Source organism: Charadrius vociferus, unplaced genomic scaffold (genome assembly GCF_000708025.1).
Source record: "Charadrius vociferus isolate BGI_N301 unplaced genomic scaffold, ASM70802v2 scaffold163, whole genome shotgun sequence".
Classification (NCBI taxonomy): domain Eukaryota; kingdom Metazoa; phylum Chordata; class Aves; order Charadriiformes; family Charadriidae; genus Charadrius; species Charadrius vociferus.
The window spans coordinates 6,290,275-6,302,973 of record NW_009648332.1 but is presented as its reverse complement, the minus strand read 5'-3'; the positions used below and the strand labels follow the sequence as shown (position 1 = coordinate 6,302,973).

At 47.3% G+C, this 12,699-nt stretch overlaps 2 protein-coding genes across 2 annotated transcripts in view; both read left to right on the top strand.

The window, feature by feature from the left end:
• The window catches only part of RAD54L (RAD54-like (S. cerevisiae)), a 93,353-nt gene extending 89,475 nt beyond the window's left edge, over nt 1-3,878 (top strand). The window contains exons 15-18 of the mRNA XM_009884842.1: nt 228-306; nt 414-593; nt 2,033-2,196; nt 3,395-3,878. Coding sequence (XP_009883144.1) covers nt 228-306; nt 414-593; nt 2,033-2,196; nt 3,395-3,596 — 625 coding nt within the window. The 3' untranslated portion in view covers nt 3,597-3,878. The remainder of the gene's footprint in view (nt 1-227; nt 307-413; nt 594-2,032; nt 2,197-3,394) is intronic.
• Nucleotides 3,879-11,109: 7,231 nt separating this feature from the next.
• Nucleotides 11,110-12,699, top strand: part of LOC104286263 (cytochrome b-c1 complex subunit 6, mitochondrial) — a 3,657-nt gene continuing 2,067 nt past the window's right edge. Inside the window, exon 1 of the mRNA XM_009884841.1 lies at nt 11,110-11,121. Within this exon, the coding sequence (XP_009883143.1) occupies nt 11,110-11,121 (12 nt within the window). The remainder of the gene's footprint in view (nt 11,122-12,699) is intronic.

Sequence of the window (12,699 nt, the reverse complement as noted above, 5' to 3'; positions counted from 1 at the left end):
AGCAGGAACTTGTGATCTGTATTTTACCTCAGATGTTCCTGAATTGGAACTAATGTGGCTTGTGCTTTGGCTGCTGCGGCCACTCAGCAGAAAAGCTCTGGCCCTCTGCAAAAGCTCCTAAAGCCCACGCCTTTGCTACAAGGCTGTTTGTGAAAGATTTTCCTCTTTCAAGTAGGGTGCTCTAAAGGTCACAGGAGTCTGACTGTAGTAAATGCTGTATATTTTAGGTATTTATATGTACGGCTGGATGGCACCATGTCCATTAAAAAGAGAGCAAAGGTGGTGGAGCGATTCAACAGCCCCTCGGTAAGTGGAACCTGCCAGACATGAGCAGATCTCCTGCCAGTTCTGAATGTTGTGAGTAAAAGTATGGCTGCCTCTGTAGTTTAATCCAAGTCTGACTTTTTCCACAGAGCCCTGAGTTTATCTTCATGTTAAGCAGCAAAGCAGGTGGCTGCGGTTTGAATTTGATCGGGGCTAACAGACTGGTTATGTTTGACCCAGACTGGAATCCAGCTAATGATGAGCAGGCCATGGCTCGCGTGTGGCGAGATGGCCAGAAGAAGACATGCTACATCTATCGACTGCTTTCGGTGAGTCTTACTCCTTTTGCTTCTGCAACATGGAGTTCTCAGTGTCAGCTCAGACTGCAGCTGCTGTGATTTGGACCAGAAGGGGAATTCCCTTTTGTGTCAGTGACCAGAACTGATTGGAACGTAATTGCTTCCTACCCTTAGATGTGTTGCTGTGGAAAACCATGAAGGTTGAATCTGGAGGGTCATTACTGCAAGCCTTGGTTTCTAATGGTGATTGGCTTCTGAGAAATAGTAATAACTGAGGCTTTCCAGATAAGATAGTCCTTTGAAGTCATTTAGGCATCTGACTTCTTTAATTTCGTGGGGTGTCTGATACCGGTTGCTGTTTTTCAGTCTGGCTGCAGCCTGCTTTGGTTGAGTATATGTGTACTTAATAAACAGCAAGTACATTCCCAGAATTGCAACAGCTCTTGTGATGGGGCTATCAGTTAGCTGGTGGGGTAGCTGCTCTGTAAAGGAAAAGCACAAAGGAGACTACTGTAACACTTTGTCCAGCAGTGCTGGTAGTGATTACTGCTCAGAAATGTCCCTTCTCTGTCCCTGCTCACCTTCACCTTTCATTAGTTCAGCCTGTGGGTGGTTTTATTTTGGTTTGTGGTTTTTGTTTTGTGTGTATTTCTGCTGTGTGGGGGGTTTTTTGTTGGGTTTTTTTTTTTTTTTTTGTAAGCTTGTGTTCCTTGATCAATTATTTCACTTTGACAAAACAGGTGTTCTTTGCCCATCTCTTCCTTATGGTTTTCTACTTTTTCTCTGACCTGGCTGCACCCAGAAGCTGGGAGGTCCTTGGCTTTTAGAACAAGCAAACCCGTCTGCAAATCGTGACTAATCACCCCACTCCTTTGTTTTGCAAACAAATGTAATACAGACATTTTGCTTTTAGATTTTTGCCTTAAAAATGTAGCATACTAGGCCTTCTGCACATCTGCTCTAGGAGTAGTCATCTTCCTCCAGACAGTGGGTGTGACTGATCTGTGTGTGCGTGAACCTGCTGATGCTTGTGTCACCCAGGGCTAGCCCTTGTTGCTGTTTTTTAGGGGGGAGGCTGTGTTTGTTAGGGTTTTTTTTTTGACAGGGAGTGGCTATAGCTGCTTGGCTTCTTTCCCTTCCTGCCTGTCAGCACAACCTGGTGTGGTGTGTGAGCTCCAGCCACAAGTGGCAGCTCCACCTCCTCCTCATCCATTTCTCTGTTGGATCCACTCCTGTACCCAGAGTGAAAGACAAGAGAAGAAGAGTTGGGTTAGATCAGCAACCAGATAGGACATGGTTGGAGTGCAGCTATAGTAAAACTTGCCTGTCATCTTTACTGGTCTGGCACGACACTAAATGGTCCGGACAGCTTACTGCCATTTATCCACATCTGTGACACTTTCCCAATGTAGTGCTCCTTTAACACCAGTGTCCCAACTGTGCTTCATCTCTGACTCTCTCTCCTGTAGACAGGGACCATAGAGGAGAAGATATTCCAACGCCAGACCCACAAGAAGGCCCTCAGCAGCTGTGTAGTGGATGAAGAGCAGGATGTAGAAAGGCATTTCTCACTCGGGGAGCTGAAGGAGCTCTTCACACTGAATGAGACGACCACCAGTGACACCCATGACAAGTGAGTATACTGAATGACTAATGGTTGGGGTCAGCAAAAAAAAAAACCCTCCACAGTTTGGCCTACTGATTCAGGGGTTCCTCAGGCAGCAGGAGGAAGCTCAGGAAGATATGGCCTCAAGCGTCTCCACTTCTGAAGCAGTTAGCTATCTGGAGATGAGCGCTTCCTTGCTGTCCTCCCTTTTTGGTGTCTTAGAAAAGCTGTGCTGGCTGGACAAGTAAGCAAATTATCTTGTTGCTGCCTGTGTTTGGAGGCTGTGAAATATTGCAGCTGATGTAAAGAGAGAAATTGATCAGAGCTATTCAAATTGGTGGAGCCCAACTTGGTCGGCCCTTGCTGCTCTGGTCTGGTAGTTTGTGATCTCTAAATGCTGAGCTGCTTCTACTATCAGGGCTACTATATCTGCTAAGAATTCATGAGGCCACCCCAAGTGCTGTTCTGGGGACAAAAAGAATCCTCCTCTCCATTGTCTGCCCTTCTCCCTGACCCCTGAGACCTGTGGTATTGTAGCTACCAGAAAGAGGACAGGGAGTGCAGGAAAACGCTTCACTGTGGAAGCTAAGACTCTTAGTTCAGTCAAGAAGTGAAGAGGATTAATTTTAAGCTGACTCAAAGCTTAGCTCTCTGCGGGTATCTTGTCTGCGTGGCAACAAGCTTTGCTGGCAGGGCTGCTCCTGCACTTTGTCTCCTTACATGGCAGCTCAGTAGGGCATCTCCAAAACAGCCTGAGCCCAACCTGCTGGCCGTGGTGGGAGCCAGGCTGGAGTGGTTTGGAGCATGGTGTGCTCTCTTGAACTCAGGAAGCCTGACGCAGTGCTAAGAATGTGTTAGCAGCGGGGGTATTTACTCAAGATCTGCTCTAAGCAACATCCCTCACTTCCAGGGGAAACTCCTTCTCAACTTCCTCTGGGTCCTGCTGGACCATTACTAAATGGCTAAACATGGAGGGGGAGTGCCATTAGAAACAGAACCTCAGGGTTTCCAAAATGTGAGAGTCATTCCTTACGTCATGCATGCCAGAAGGTGGTTGTGTGTTTAAATGAAATGTGGTACTAATTAATCCTGCCTGAAAATACAGTTGCCAGTGTTGCAGCTGAAGGGGAGTTAATCCAAATGTTACTGGGCTGGATTTTTAAGCAACCTGTATGCTAAAGAATTGGAGGAACCTTGCACTGATCCTGCACTGATTCTGTTCTAGGATCAAGTGTCGTCGCTGTGTGAACGGCCACCAGGTACGGCCCCCTCCTGAAGGGTCTGACTGCACCTCTGACCTCTCCCAGTGGAACCACTGTGCCGATAAGCGGGGGCTGCAGGACTCCGTGCTGAAGGCTGCATGGGATGCTGCCGTCACCTTCACTTTTCATCACCACTCTCATGAGGAGCAGCGAGGGATCCCCTGACAGGTTACTGTCCCCTGTGGGGACAAGGACAGACTGCCACGGCAGTCCACCCCATTTTAATCCCCTTCAAGGAAAGGGGCAGTGGGTAGCAGTGGGTTGTTGTGTGGCTGTGGAATAGCAGAACAGCGTGGTTTCTGAGAGGCTAGAAGGCCCTTAGCCTTGGTCAGTCTACTGCAACAGCAAGGAGTCCATGGCTTTTTCTCTGCTGTTGCGTTGTGTGCCTGAAAAACAGCCCTTTGCGAACTGGGAATAACTGGACTTTGTCTACTTGATCAGATTCAGTACTGGTTCTCATGCTGTTGGTGTCTGTGCCTTCTACTCAGCCAAGTTTTGTCTCCAGGTTTAAGTTAAGCCTGCAGTTTTATAGCACTTGATGTGCAGTCATGTTTTTTTTCCTTGACAGCTATGGCTTACAGCTGCTGATCAGAAACTTGCAAGATCCATTTCTGTTGTGAAATGTGAACCTTGTTGATTGATTACTCGGAAACAAAGAGGATTTGTAATAGCAAAAAATTTTTCAGCTTGTATGTTGACCATCTGGCCTGAAAGATCATGGATGCAGTAGGAAATCAGGTGCTATTAAGGTAACTCCACTTCTAAAACCACTTGCTTTGTTATGGGCAGGATCCCCTGATCTAGCAGTGTTTTAATTAGATCATATTACAAACTAGTAATAAAATTCCCACTTTAGTACATTATGGGTCTCAATTATATTTTTATTATAAAAGTGTTACAAAAGAACAAACTATTCAAAACCTCTGTAAAATGACTGCAGCCATTGGAGAGGGGTGATAAGAATTCTTGTCCCAAACACCTGGATTGCAAATAAATAGCAGGCTACTTGGTACATAAAGAAATTTATTTTGTATAAAGTAAAATTTTCCAAATATAAAAGTCAAGACTGGGGGCTTTTTTAGCTTGTTTTCTACTCCCTATAAGTGGAGGGAGGAGTTGTTTCACAGAATGGTTGAAGTTGGAAGGGACCTCAAGGTCCTCACTTAGTTGTCCAACACTCCTGCTCAAAAGCAAGGTCACCTAGAGCTGGTTGCCAAGGTCTACAGATGACTTTTGAGTCTCTCCAAGGATGGAGATAGTTACTGATGAGATATTGGCTGAAACAACATGAAACTTGTAACAACACCCAGTGAAATAAATAACTGCTTGTCCAGAGATCTGCAGGAAGTCACAGAAGCTCATTTGATATTTGTCCCACTTAAAATATTCCAACTGCGAAGATGGTAGATTTAGATCACCTGGAAATACAACTATTGACCCACACAGTCTTGTGTGTTACTGCACTGTGGTGCGCCGCCTTCAAATGAACAGAAAAGTGACGAGAACAACTGTACCCTCCTTGAACAGGGGAAGAAAACCCCACCTGTGCTGTGAAATAAAACTTATTGGCCAGGGACTGAACTGCTTAGTTCAAGCTGATCGGTTTTTTCCTGCTCCTGCGTCCATCACATGACACTGATGTAGTCAGCAAAGGCCTGGGAAGAATCCCACGAGTCGTTGACCACGCTGCACACAGCTTTGAGACGCCGAAGTGCTTCTTGAGCTGTTTCGGCATCCTGGTCCAGCCAATTCTGGAAGAGGCGGAGGTGTGTGAATTGAATCTGTCCCCCTCTCTGCTGGATGTGGCCTTCCAGCTTCTTTGTGAACTCCAGCAGCCCATCAGGTTTGATGCAATTTGAGCTTTCCAGGGAAAGAAGGACCAAAAAAATAAAAAGTCATTATGAGTCAAGCCTATAATTTGAGCAGTTTAAATTACTGTTCCTTCTAGTAGCCACCTGGGCAGGTAGCTGAGGATGTTTCAATGCAAAGTACAACTTCCTTCAGCAATACAAAGTGGGAACAGTCTATTAGTTTTGATGAAAAACAAAACTGAAGCAGAGTAGTATGGAGGGCTGGAAGCTTTTTAAAACTATGATGGTAACCACTGACAAACTCACTCTTATGGCCTCCTTACTAGTGACTTGAGTAGACCTAGCTATGGCCTTAAAATGCTGTTGGACCCAAGCTACTGGTTAAGCAGTGCCAGGAGCACTCTGGTCTCAGGGCAGCTATCAACTGCTGAATGGTTAATGGCTGTGGTTAAATAAATTGCCAAGGCTGTGTACTCTCAGCAACCTGAGCCATTAGGATGTAAAGAAGAGGGGTAAGAAAAAAAATCAAGCAAAACAGTCATTAGTACTGCAGAAATGTCACCCTGCATGTGTTTCATGAAGATTACTGCCTCTCTTTACAGTCATTCAGGCTCAAGAAGAGAGCAGCAGTTCAGGCTGAAGACCAGAGATGATGAAAGGAATGCAGAGGCATTCACAGGATCTGACAGAGGCAATGAGAGCATTCTCTCCCTGTTGCAGGGCAGTGGGAACAGAGCTATCCACACTGATGTGAAGACTAAATGTACACAGGGATGTTAGTTCTAACCTACAGCGCAGGAAAGACTTGCAGCAGCCTCCCATGGGAGCAGCAAACCAAAGCTACTTTTAAGACGGAGCTTGACTCATTTGTAAAAGGGACAGTGAAATGCCTCAGAGATGCTGGAAGTCCCTGAGGTTGTATATGCCCCTTGCAGCATTCTCTAAGCTTTTCTTGGACACACATTCCCTTGAGAAAGGAAAAAACCACGCTCAGGCTTCTCCTGCTGTCTGAGCCTAGTTCAGCTCTGGCCCTCCCAAAACAAGAAATTCAGTGTGTTTAGAGCAGCAGAATACCTGACATCCAGCTGGCAAAGAGAAGAGGAGGAATCTTCAGAGAAAATGTCTGCAAGGGCAACCAGCCTGTGATTCCCTAAGAGGGAAGAAATGCAGATGTTAGATGCAAACTGGGTACTGTCTTAAATTAAATGGCCACAGGGCTGGGATAACAGCGCAGAAAAGAGGCTGTAGGCACGTGCATGCAGCAAAAGGGCTCATCTCGGCACCCTCAGTTTGTCCCCCTCAGTGGCCTAGAGTGAGTTCACCCCCCTGAGCACGGTGTTCAAGGCAATGGCAACATATGCTGATAGGGCAGTTTGCTGCACTAGAGAAATCCTGGTTTTGTTTGAGCAGTCAATATGCAGCTTTGTTTTAAAAATGGCCAAAACCACAGGGTTAAACACAAACCTTAGAAATTAAGTGTATTTCAGGTGATCCCAAGCTTTCCCATTCCATTTCATTAAAAGAACAGAAAACAATATTCTGGGTTTAACTGAAATTCATTTCTCAAACATTTCTACTTGGCCTGTGATCCAAAAAGACTATCATTTCTGTAAATTCAGTTCCACTTCTTTGCCACAAACATTTCCTTTACTTGTTTCCATTCTTCCAGTGGCTGCCAACAGCTTTTAAGGCACAAAATGCCCAAACTTGGGCAAAACCTGCACCTTTGAATGAAAGCTAGTGCATCTGCTGCTGGATCTGTTCTTGTTAAAGGTTCTGAAGCAGATCAGTGTTCAGTCAAATCTAGAGTCCTGCTAATACTTGCTTTTACTGCAGAGAAAAGCAACTGTAATGCCCACGCAGCACCTGGGCTCTTGGTACATTTGCTGAACACAACAGAAATTCTGCCTTTAAAAAGTGAACTCAGTGCTCTGTATTTTTTGAGCTAAATACACTCTGTTCATGCATGTGTTAAATTCAGCATGGGGGTCACCAGCAGCTAGCAATGGTCCTAACTCCAACCCTGAAGTTATCTCCAAGAGAGCTGGTCTAAGGTCAGTGTCCTATAGCAACATTCACAGTACGCACCAAGGCGATTCCCAGGCAGTTTGAGGCTCTTCAGAGATGAATTTCTTTTCACTGTATTGATTATTTCTGACAAAAACTCAGTATTGGAGCTTTCAAACAGACGGCAGAAGGAAAATGTGATTTCTATGGAAGAAATGGATTGACAGTACACGTTAGTACTCCCTGTGTGCTTCATTATTCCATAATTACATCCTGCAGACAGCTCCAGCCCCCAATCTGTACGCAAGAACAAAGCTCCCTCAGCAGTGAATTGCACACGACAGCACCACTGCTCTGTCACAGGAAGACAGCAGAGATCACACCCAGGGAAGTGGCTTTGCCAGATGACCCAGTTTAAGGCTGATGTGCTCTGCAGGTTAAAGATCTTTGGTTTATAGCCAAGACTATGGACTGTTCTCTGCAGCATACACCAGCTTTGCAGCTGCTCTTCTCTCTGCCCTGCTGGCACAAAGAACCAGGCATGTTCCCACTCTGCCAACAGCTACAGATCTGCTCCAGGGACAGTGACATTTAGCTAAACCTTACACATCTGAAGATCACCTCTTAAGCATCAGCCAGCCAAAAGCAGCCATCTGCAGCACCTTTCCAAGAACAGCACCCAGGTGTCTGCTGTACCTTGCAGGATGGGATCCTGAAGCAAAAGCAGAACTTCTTTCTGGTGCTCAGCCAAGTTCATATCATGAAAGCTCAGTTTCTTCAAATGTGGATTACACTCTAAAAGCAAAACAAGTTCTCAGGTGAAGTACTGTACCGCCTTGGGATAAAAGACCCTGACCCAACTACCAGTTAATGCCCAGAAACTGAGTTGGACTGTGGATAATTTGTCCTGGATTGTGGGTAATTAAAAAGGAACCAACCTGCTGTGCAGGATCATTCACATGCTCAGCACAGAAAGTGGATGGCTGCCACCCATTTCCTTTTCTTGGGAGATTTCAGGGATGTCCACACTGAAGAAATGGACCCACCTGAGCTGGCTTCATGCTAAAGGATGGAAGATCACAGCAAGGAAGCTACTCTGTATGTCACAGTGACGCTACCTGCAGGTTAGCAGAGTACCTTTGAGCACCTCCAAAAGGAGTCCAAGCTCCTGAGAACAGGGCAGCGTGGCACTGTCAAGGGACAACTGCTGGAGGGACTTTGATGCCTTGAGCACTGGCTGCAGAAACGTGGTGTGCAGAGGTTCCCTGGGGAATCGGATCTCCAGCTGCTCCAGGCAGCTCTCTAAGGGATGAAAAACAAATGACAATGAAAGAGATTGGTCTGGAGCTAGGTCCTAGAGCAAGTAAGATGTCCATGTGCCTGACGTGACTATCATTTAGGTTTGTAGAAAGTACCTATGCGACACGCCCTGCCTCATAGAGCTCTATGGCAACTCAGACCTATGGTAATGTAAATCACTTAAGGCTCATTTCAGGACTCCTGCCAGACTGCAGGGCCAACAATTTCTACTATGCTCTGGGAGTGAAACAATGTTTGAGAAAAGGTCACACGTTACGCACAAACCAGTCAGCGCCTTCCCAGAGCACAGCTCTTCACTGACCCCACTCCATTCTTGCTCAAGCTTTGCTTACTGCTTTTCTGGTCATTCAAGGACTAATAAGGGCAATGAGACCTGTGAGCTGAGAACATGCTGCTATAGCTCCCAGACTGTAATCCAGAGGCTTGGGCAGTGCTTTGCCATCACGTGTGGTATTGTGATTATCAAGAGATGGTTTCCCTCTGCTTAAAGGTCCATCTAAGGCTTAGAGCCTCACAGGCAATAGATTGGACAAAGCAGCAGCTCCCAACCACTTTACAGATCTGGTGGATATGCTCCCTGTGGGCTTTGTGGACAGTCAGTGCAGGTTATGACTGGCCCTGTACAAAGCCGATGTTGCAGCAGGTTGCCATACAGCAATAAAATGCTTTGTCCAAAACACAGGCTCCGCAGAACATGTCACAAACTAGAAATGACAAACTGCAACAGCATCTAAATCTGAAAGGTGAGGCTGTAATTGCTTAATTACACACCACTGTAACAGTGTAGAGCTCAAATCTGCTTGCCAAGCTTTTATGGCTTTGTCTGGCTGCTACACCCTAGTTATCACTCAGAATGATGATTCCTACCTGGGATTTCTGCATCACTGCAGTTTGGATTCCCCTCTGGCCTGTTCCCCTCCAGCTGGTTTTTGAGGTCGAAGCTGACCGAGAGTGTGTGAAGCTGGGGAAAGGCACTCAAGATGCAGCGAACAAGCTCCATGCAAGGCATGTGGGAGAAGACGTCGCTCACACGCACCACGCGGAGGTGGCAGTCCGAGTGCCGGGAGAGGGCTCGGAGCCCCGAGAGGATGCAGAAGATATTAGCACCCAGCCCTGGAACAGCATTTATACAGAAAGGTGTTAGATGTGCCTGTACAGACACCAACGCACACGCAGCTGGAGCTGCACTGACGGCCAAGCAACCTAAGTCAAAGGCTAAACTCACAGACTGCTTTATCCACATGTTCTTAAGCTAGAGCACTGATGGTGTATACAGGAGATGGAGATCTGGTTCTCCCTTCATCCTCTCTGGATGGTTAAGCACAAGGCCAGGAGCTGGTCTGGGGCATGAGGGCCCCATTTGCTCCCTCAAACAAGTCCTCACATCCATTAACCATCTCTAATGATGCCATTCTCAAGATCAGGTACCAATACCCTTACAATGCCCATTCTAGTAAAAATAAAATCAAGGTAAACCTGAGCCATAAGGCAGACCATTAGACCAAGGCTGGAAGGAAGCAACCTGTTCATACCACTAACCGTTGTAAGACAGAACCAAGTTCTCTAAAGACACCCAGGAGCTCAGTAGGTTACTCAGCGTCCGACATGTATCCCCAGTCAAAGGAATGGAGAACAATTCCAGCGTGGAAATGCTTCGGAAGCGATGAGCAGCTTTCAGAGAAAAGATCCCAGCAGATCCTCTTTTCTTACAGCCAGCATGGCCAGTGCACGGAGATCCTGGGGAGGAACTAGTCCAGTTCTCAGCATTTTCTCTCTCTGTGGTGCTGTTTTTGTCGACTAACCCTGAATTATCCTCTCTAGCAACAGTAAAAACAAAATCATACAGGTCTTCTGGGTCAGCATACGGTCCCCTGCTTCGTCTGAGGCAGCGACGTTTCTTCCCTACCACGGATTTCAACCGTCTGCGTGTCTTTCGAAGAACAGGGTGACAGGACAGCTGGTCTGAGATGCAATGAGAAGACCCTTCCTGAACGCTGGTGTGGTCACAGGGCACCTTGCTGCTTGTCTCCTCACAAGCTTGGTTTTGCAGAGGACTTCTCGGTCTGGACAGGACAGAGTTCAGGCAAGTGTCAGCCCTGCATCTGTTCACCTCCGCATCAGCCTCCTCTGAGGCCCTGGGGAATCCCTTCTGGGTCTCACCATCACTCCACTCCCTCTCATCACAATGGCCCCTCTCTGCTCTCTCTTGTGCTGACTCCTGGCTTTGGGCTTTGTCCTCCTCTCTGCAAAGGCCACATGGGCTGCTGTGATACGTGAGGGCATTTCCCGAGCGCCAAAACCCAGCACTCATGCTCAAAATAAGAACGAGAAGAACTGTGTCTGGAACAGGCCAGGAATACATGGACACTTGGCTGACAGAGCCATGGTGAATCAGCCGGTGAAGAAGTAAAACCAGCGAACGCCTGATGGACTGGTCGGAGGAGAGGAGGTGCTGGAACTTCAGGATCCGCAGGGAGCCAGCCAGGTTTTCAAGCACTTTCTGATTGTGTGCAGCAGTGAGCTCCACCGCGCCCTGCAGCATGTTGCAGAGGGTAAGCTGGGAGACGTGCGGGGAGCTGTGGAGCAGTGGCGAAAAGTGATGGTCGTTGAGACGCCAGTCAGAGGAAACATCCAAGACACCGTGAAGAACGTTTGAGAAGAACGTTTCAAGGAACTTCTTCCTCCAACAGGTTATATTCTGCAATTAAATTACCTTAGAGTCAACCAGGGTAAACCCTATTCAACAGGACCACATTAACAAAAAGTCAGCTACAATTTTTCTCAATTATTGCTGCCTGCTGAGCTGGTAAACATGGTGTCCAAAAAAAACCTACTTCTAGCGCAACTGAGACTACCTTCCTAGTTCTCAACATCCTTCCTTATTACATCTGTTGAAAAACTGAGCTACTCATCACTACCTCTTCATCCTGCTTTTGGCCTAATTAAAACATACTCAGTGGTCTGAAACTCAGCTATGGTTTTGCCTATTAAAAACCACATCATCAGGAGTTTTCTTCCCAAGTGTCTATTTATAGGCTGTGATTAAATTGGCTGTTACCTATTCTTTTGCGATGCTGAATCAATGGAGCTGCTTCCATTTTCCTACGTAAAACCATTCTTCCAAACTCACTGTCTTCTGTAAGTATTTTTCTAGTGCTTTCTAAGACATCAGCACATTTTTTTGCCAGCGTAGGTGTGAGCATGATATAAGATACTGTTTTTATCCTGTTTCCCTATGAGTTACATCTCGAAAGAGAGGATTTATTCTCTCAGCAAACTCACTGTTATGATAACGGGAGTGGGTATACGCTACAGTTCTCTTCAGGAATCCCGTTTCCCAAAATGATTGTAATTCCAGGGTTATGCCTTGGTCCAGAGCTCCATGAACACTTATAAACAAGTGCCTGCAATCGCTCGGAGGTGGCCAGCAGCGCCGACAGGCTTCAAAATGAAACCTCGCAGAAGAAACCTGAGTTGTGCCCCTTCTTCCGCCGTCAGCGTTTCCTCACCTCCGAGTTGGGTGGCCTGGTTTTCATCACATCGTCCCACAGCTTGCGCCAGATGGGCTGCGTCGAAAGGCCTGGGAAAAAAAAAAAAATAATCAACCAGGCACTTTCACCCCTTCTCCCCATCCGAGCACCCTGCCCCGGAGCTCACAGGGGCGCTGGGCAGACGAGGGGACGCTCTGGGGGGGCAGACCCAGACCCCCACAGCAAAAAGACGGTGCTTTGGAGGGGAAGACCACCATCTTTTAAGGGATGTGGGTTCAAAAATGACATGTTTTGTTGATCCTTGAAAGGAGCTGAGTTATAGCAGGGCCCGCACCGCTGCGTGAACCCTGCCTGGGTACGGGATGGGGCTCGAGGTTTTGGATGTGGGGAGGTGGTCAGGCCACGTCTGATGGCAGGGTCCGGTGTCCCCCCCTTGGAAGAAGCGTTTGTCCCTCCTACCCGGGGCTCCCATTTCCAGCCTGGGAGGGATTCATCCCTCACACACGACTTCCTCTCTCCAGCTGGGGGTCCCTCCGGTGTGGGGCTCACTTCTCCAGGTCGGGTGCATCCCCCCAGTGCGTATGTGTGTGTGTGGGGGGGGGGGTTGTCCACCCCCGTCAGTTTTTGCGGGTCTCCTCC